General features: G+C 39.1%; 2 protein-coding genes across 2 annotated transcripts in view; one reads left to right on the forward strand and one right to left on the reverse strand.

Annotated features, from left to right (window-relative positions):
• SARC_06348 (hypothetical protein) overlaps positions 1–964 on the reverse strand; it is a 2,857-nt gene extending 1,893 nt beyond the window's left edge. The window contains exon 1 of the mRNA XM_014299757.1: positions 618–964. Coding sequence (XP_014155232.1) covers positions 618–686 — 69 coding nt within the window. The 5' untranslated portion in view covers positions 687–964. The remainder of the gene's footprint in view (positions 1–617) is intronic.
• A 247-nt stretch (positions 965–1,211) lies between these two features.
• SARC_06349 (hypothetical protein) lies at positions 1,212–6,363 on the forward strand. The gene is made up of 9 exons (XM_014299758.1): positions 1,212–1,613; positions 1,986–2,144; positions 2,486–2,623; positions 3,258–3,460; positions 4,151–4,262; positions 4,573–4,731; positions 5,333–5,397; positions 5,739–5,817; positions 6,150–6,363. The coding sequence occupies exons 1-9, from the start codon at positions 1,469–1,471 to the stop codon at positions 6,338–6,340; spliced, it is 1,251 nt and encodes a 416-aa protein (XP_014155233.1). The 5' UTR covers positions 1,212–1,468; the 3' UTR covers positions 6,341–6,363.
• The last annotated feature ends 215 nt before the right edge of the window (positions 6,364–6,578 follow it).

The following is a 6,578-nucleotide window of genomic DNA, read 5'->3' on the forward strand; positions in this document are numbered from 1 at the left end:
ATATATATATATCTATATATACCTCCGTGTGTGTGTGTGCCTGTGTGTGTGTGTATAAATATATTCTCTATATATATATATATATATATATATATATTATCTATATATATACATATATATATATGTATATATATATATATATATATATATATATATATATATATATATATATATATATGTATATATATATATATATTTACATATATACATATATATATATATATATATATATATATATGTGTGTGTGTGTGTGTGTGTGTGTGTGTGTGTGTGTGTGTGTGTGTACATATATAAATATATATATATATATATATTATGTACGAATAGACGCAACACGAAGGTTTTGTGATTTAATTTATTAGGAGTATACAAGAATTTCATACAATTCCACTATGAAATACACGTCTGCTAATTAGACACATATACATCAAATACAATTTCGTTCTTATATATTTTCTGCATCATGTTTATCAATACAACAGTACAACACTTAAAATATGCGATTCCCTCTTTAAGCACTATATAATATATGCTTTTCCGAGGAAGCGTTGTTGCATTCCTTTGTTGTGACAAACGTAATCCTGTACCACCGAGTTGTGTGCGATTTGTATACACACCTCGCCCATGGTTTCCAGGGTTGTATTGTTGCTATCTGCGTCATCCGCAGAATTTTCTTCCAAAACCATGATCCCGATGACCACTTTACCAGTCTTTGTGTGCGTGATCGTATGTATTATATTAAATCCTCTACAGTATTATAGTATGACACTGTTTCTGTGCTTGACCGTATGAAAAATCAATATAAATCACTATAGTATTATATATGTCTATATTTGTGTGCGCGAACGTGTGCAATAAATTAATCCCTAAAGTATAACAGCATGAGGATTTGCTTAATAGCGTATTTACATCTCTGACTTCAGAACGATGGCATATGCGAATGCATCCTTTACATACAGAATCATATGTGTTCTAGAGAGATTAGATCAATAGATTTCGAAGTACATATTTTATTAGAACGACAAATACATTTTGCTCTATTAAAAAGCGCGCCAAAAAGCTCTGGAATGTCCGCCAAATCAATAATTGCAGTTCGGTATAGGCGTATCCCTTGGTTTTCAGATGTGGACGAACAAGCTCGCGTTTAATTATAGATCCTTGGCTTTTGTCGATAAGTCACCAAATACTGCTGCAGAGCCACCATGACGCAACAAAAATATGCATAGCAAACCATGACCAGGAGGTTATGCGCATCCAGTGTGTATGATATATTGAATATTCGTGCAATTGATTCTAGCATTCGCCTCTACTTGATAGCATCCCGGTCGCTTGAATTGCGTAGGATTCGTTGCGGAGAATAATCTTCATGTATTTCGTCTCAACCTGAATAAAGAGCTTGGCAGAAGTGAATTGCAACAAGCAGCGTACACCGTATAATAATACCCAACCTCACACACATTCCGTACAAATGTCGCTCACAACACTGAAAAGGAGGGTGGGAAGAGGACTATCCAACAGTGGGCTGTCTAATAGCAAGACGGCACTGAAGAGTTTTGATGCATATCCCAAAACAATCGATGACTTTGCCGTCAAGACATCCGCCGGTGGGCTGAGTATGTCTGTGCATTGCCTTTTTGTGTGTCTACGATTTCCCCGTGCATTCAATTGATTTCCCCGTGCATAATTGAATGTTCCTTTCGATCTTTCATCCAAAGAGTATTATTCAACTATTGCGCGGGGTCCTACTGTTCTGCAGTGTCTAATTCAATAAGCATCTAGTGAACGTATATGGTCTATAGACGCTACTCACAGCATTTGTTGCATCTTGCGCACGGTCCAACCCTCATTCAATTTCTTCTACATGCAAGAATTCTTATTGAGGTGCTGCATTATATGGTATTATTTGGTTCGTGTACGTACTTAATACCATTCACCACTCGCGTATTCCCTGTTGCCTCATAATATCTTTCTCCACACTTCCTCAGTTTCTCTGTTTAGCATGGTCTGTATAGCGTTGCTGTTTCTGGGAGAGCTGAATCACTATCTAACAACAAAAGTACAAGATCGGCTCATCATCGATACGACACTCTCGCAACGACTTAAGATTGAGCTGGATGTAACGATGCATCACCTACCCTGTTCACGTAAGTGCAACTTTATTTGACACTGAAGTGTTGTTGTAATCTCTTCCGTGGGATGTGGCATCTTTGTGCTGCGTTTACGTATTGTACACTTGTCTACTTTTGTGTTCGCCAGTAGACCAGTGTGAGATCTACATATGACTATCAATCCTTGAACACTGATAGTGTGAATACGCCTACTGAGGGCCCTGAACAAGCTTATAGTGTCCCGAGAACTTCTATGAGTTTACTGTGAAATAAGCAACCAGTAAAAGCTTTATATCAAAAGGCAAAGTTAGTACCTACATCTATCTGCACTTATCTTCATCTTCCTGTACTTGTCTACATCTACCTGTACATAACAGAGTTGGGGGTAGACGTAATGGATGTGAGTGGTGAGTCTCAGCACGAGGTTTCAGACAATATTACCAAGCAGCGGCTGGACAAGAATGGCAATTACATCTCTGCCGATGTGAATGATGGCGCGGGGTTATCTGTAGACGGTAAGTGAATAGTTTGCATGCACCTGTGATCAGGTGGCAAGTGAAGCATTACGTTGGTGCATGTGCAAAATATTAAGACAAATATTACACGCGTTGCCATTATGGTAGTGGGTATTGGATTCAAACCGGGAACATTCCGGCGACGATTCACTCGGAAAATGTTCTCAGACTCATTGGTTGTGTGTGACGTATGAATTTTAATGCACTTGTGTTGATATGTTAGAAGCAAGGCAGCCGCATGCTTTTGCAAATAATGTGGATCCAAGTTCTAGTTCAAAGAGATAGTTCCCGAATAAGCAAAGTTAGGTAAACTACGAATGATATTATTCTCTCGAATAGGCAATGTTGTTTTGTTACGAAGGAATGTATATAAAGTCAATTAGTGACAAAGTTTCGAGAACTTAATAGTGTTGGTCCGAGCTAATATTAAACCCCAAGCATCTTAACTCCGAATTGTGTGCTTCTGTGTACGTAAGGAGTCGACGATGTGATTTCTATTGCATGCAGCTGTGCTGATCGGCCGCTGTGATGATAATGTGTTATACAATAACAACACATGAACATCCTTTCAAGCTTACCACTTTGTAGTCGATGATGTGTTCAATTTGTTTACTCGATTGATTGCGATTGGCAGGCTTACCAGAACAGGATATGCTCGACCGTGCGCTGCAACGGCGTAATCGCGGAATGCAGCACGCCAAACTCATTCTACCAGACGACTACTGTGGGTCGTGCTACGGTGCTGAGACGGAAGAGATGAAGTGCTGCAACACGTGTGATGAGGCGCAGCAGGCGATAAAAGATGCCGGGATATACGTACCAGACAACATCGAGCAGGTATATTTTACACGTCGACATATTTACGTGACGAAAATTATTTACACACGCAGATCGATAGTATGTGGTGAGGTATGGTGTATTATTTTATAGTCTGTCTTTGGGTTGATTGCGTTCTATGCATTGGAAACAACACACACGGTTAATAAAAACCGAGTGCGACTAAATCTATTGTTAGAGAGAACAATCAGGATGAAGCTTATTAACATTAAGGCTTCTAAGCGATGGTGTCGCACAATCTTAAGTAAGCATCAGCGAAGTGGTCATACCGGCTATGTGTATAATTTATGCTTACATTTGTGCACCATCAGTGCGTATTGCACTCAAAAGGTCAGAGGTTTTTCAACAGGTGTGAATGATATTATACTCTTATTTTGAAAGAATGTAGTGCAAATGATCTGTTATTGTGAGTGCATAATAATGTAGAAGTGTTTGAACGAAATATAGGATGACGTGTGTAGGAACATTCACGATATCCTATGAGTGAGACAAGAAACGATAACGAAATTTCTAATTTGTGTATATTTATGTTTTGAGTGAAAATTCGTAGCTATAAGTGATTGGTTTGGTACACATTGACAACCTCTTTTTGTGTACAACTAAACTGTGAACTTATAGAGATCTTTCAACTTATATTTTCGTAATCGCCAGTTGACAAGGAGACTTACCTTAATATCATGTTTTATGCAGTGTGTTAGAGAAGGTAAAGAAGATCATCTAGAGGCTGGCTGGGATGAAGGCTGTAGAGTTCGCGGGTACGTCGAGGTGAAGAAGGTTGCAGGGAACATTCATATAGCGCCCGGTATGAAAACTTTCGTGCGGTTCGCAGACTCTGTGCTTATATACGAATAACTTACTGTTCTGTAGACAACAATGTAGATTTGCTATGCGACATCGAATGATCTCAGTACGCGCAAATTCAAAAAAAATGTTTTTTAATTTGCCGCTTGTTATGCGTCTTCTCGGCATTATCGCTGTCCCGAGATTGTTTGTCTGAAGTTTCATTTTTCTCGCACAATCATTCTACAGTACGACTTGCACAGTTGGCATAGAAAACTACTCATACTCACTAATATTTTGACTCTTGATTTCTATGCATTTGCATGCACTAGGTCACAGTGCTGAGACGGGCCGAGCCCATGTGCACGATATTCGGCGCTTCCCTGTTGAAAAATTCAACTCATCGTTTACTGTACATCGCCTACAGTTTGGCAACAGCTATCCTGGATTGATAAATCCGTTAGACGGCACCTCACGAGTCGCACAACAAGGTGCGCATGTACACTCCTGTAACGTTTGTGGCGCTTTCGTGCATAAGGTTCGAGTACCTGTATATGTGTACGAAAACCTATTGCCATGGCCAATGTGAAACAGACATACGATTGTGTTTCGTTGCTATATCATTGGTAGATAAGTAATTACTCACTATCTCACTATTTTTGGCTATGCTGTCGTGTTTTAACTTTTTTGTTGTATTGTTGGTATTCTGTGATATCGGTCTATTTTTATTTTTTGCTGGATAGTTCTGTAATTATTCATGTTGGCTTTCTGTAATTTTGGTACGTACAGTTCGCATAGATGAGAGCTTTGGGAGTACATAAACTTGCAAACAGCTACAGAAAGTACGCGTCAATTTATTAGCAAAGGAAACTCCTGTTTCATTTCATATGCCTGATATATATATACTTACCGTTGGGTACTGAATACCTGTCATTGTCTGGTTATGCCTGTTACGCTCACATCCTCTGAAAGTATGAACACTTATGACAATTGCAATATGAAAGTTCTTCTCACATTGATTCACCGTATGTGCTATTGATGATCCGCCATATTTATCAAACCGCCTCCTTTTTTCATTATTTCAAAGCTTAGGGTCTACTATGTTTCAGCATTTCCTGAAGATGGTACCGACAGTATATGAAAAACTCGATGGCGAGGTATGTTATCGATCTGTGCGTTTGTTCCCTTCCTCGTCGCTTTTCATCGACCTTGTCCATTTTGTGAAAGCATCTGCTGCAAAGCCGGCAAGTAACTCAATACCTTGCTAAACAACCGCAAAGAGATATTTGGTCTACGGTCTTGATAACTTTAGTACAAGACTGTCTGTGCATGTGTGTCATTTATTGTATTGAGATTTGAATGCACTCAGGGATATAATATCACTTTTAAACCTATCAGGAGGTGAATACAATTGGGGAGTAGCCGTCAATATTTGCGTGTATGCGGCTGCTTTGATTCCCATACATATTTTTCTACCTGCATCTCCATCATCATACAGAACATCGAAACAAATCAATTTTCTTATACTGTGCACGAGCGGGTCATTGATGTAGCCGGTGGCGATGGTGGACTACCAGGTATCTTGCTATTACGTATACTGACGATTATTGAGTGCACGTTTAGTCGAAATATTGTTTTGGAAGTTTGAGCTTGTGAGTAGGATTACATATTAAAAGACATGTTTTGGAATACGTATGTATTTGCACCACACTACCATTCTGCTACAAGGACCTACTTCGGTACAAAACAATATGCTTTTGCAATATTGGTCCGTGGGCATCCAAACGGGCTACTGTAGTTCTATTTGACATATAACTTCATACTTAGTTGCATCACCTCCTCATGGAGAAATACAGCTCAAATGCACTTGCGCCTTTTGCTCATATGGTTTCCACCGATATCATTGTAGGTGTGTTCTTCAATCTCGAGATGTCTGCGATCAAAGTAGTGATGACTGAAGAGAGACGTAGTCTCGCTCGCTTTCTCACCAGTGTGTGCGCTATTGTTGGTGGTGTTTTTACCGTCGCGGGATTGGTGGATGCGACGATATACAGGTCGTCCAGAGCGATTCAATCGGCTCAGAATAACAAGGCCAACTAGAAATAAAATAAGAACAGATGTCATCATTTACTTGTATTCCGACAATTACTGTATTTCTGTCAACTTTAAAGCACCGATGTATTTACTTGTGTATATCGAAGTCACTCGGGTTTTGCGTTATATTATTTGGTAAAGTAGAAGCTACATTCGAAATATTCCTGCCGACAGCAGTCAGCTTAACGAATTGAGCTATGCATATATATATATATATGTGTGTGTGTGTATGTGTGTGTGTGTG

This window comes from Sphaeroforma arctica (assembly GCF_001186125.1).
Source record: "Sphaeroforma arctica JP610 unplaced genomic scaffold supercont1.449, whole genome shotgun sequence".
In the NCBI taxonomy this organism is placed as follows: Eukaryota; class Ichthyosporea; order Ichthyophonida; genus Sphaeroforma; species Sphaeroforma arctica.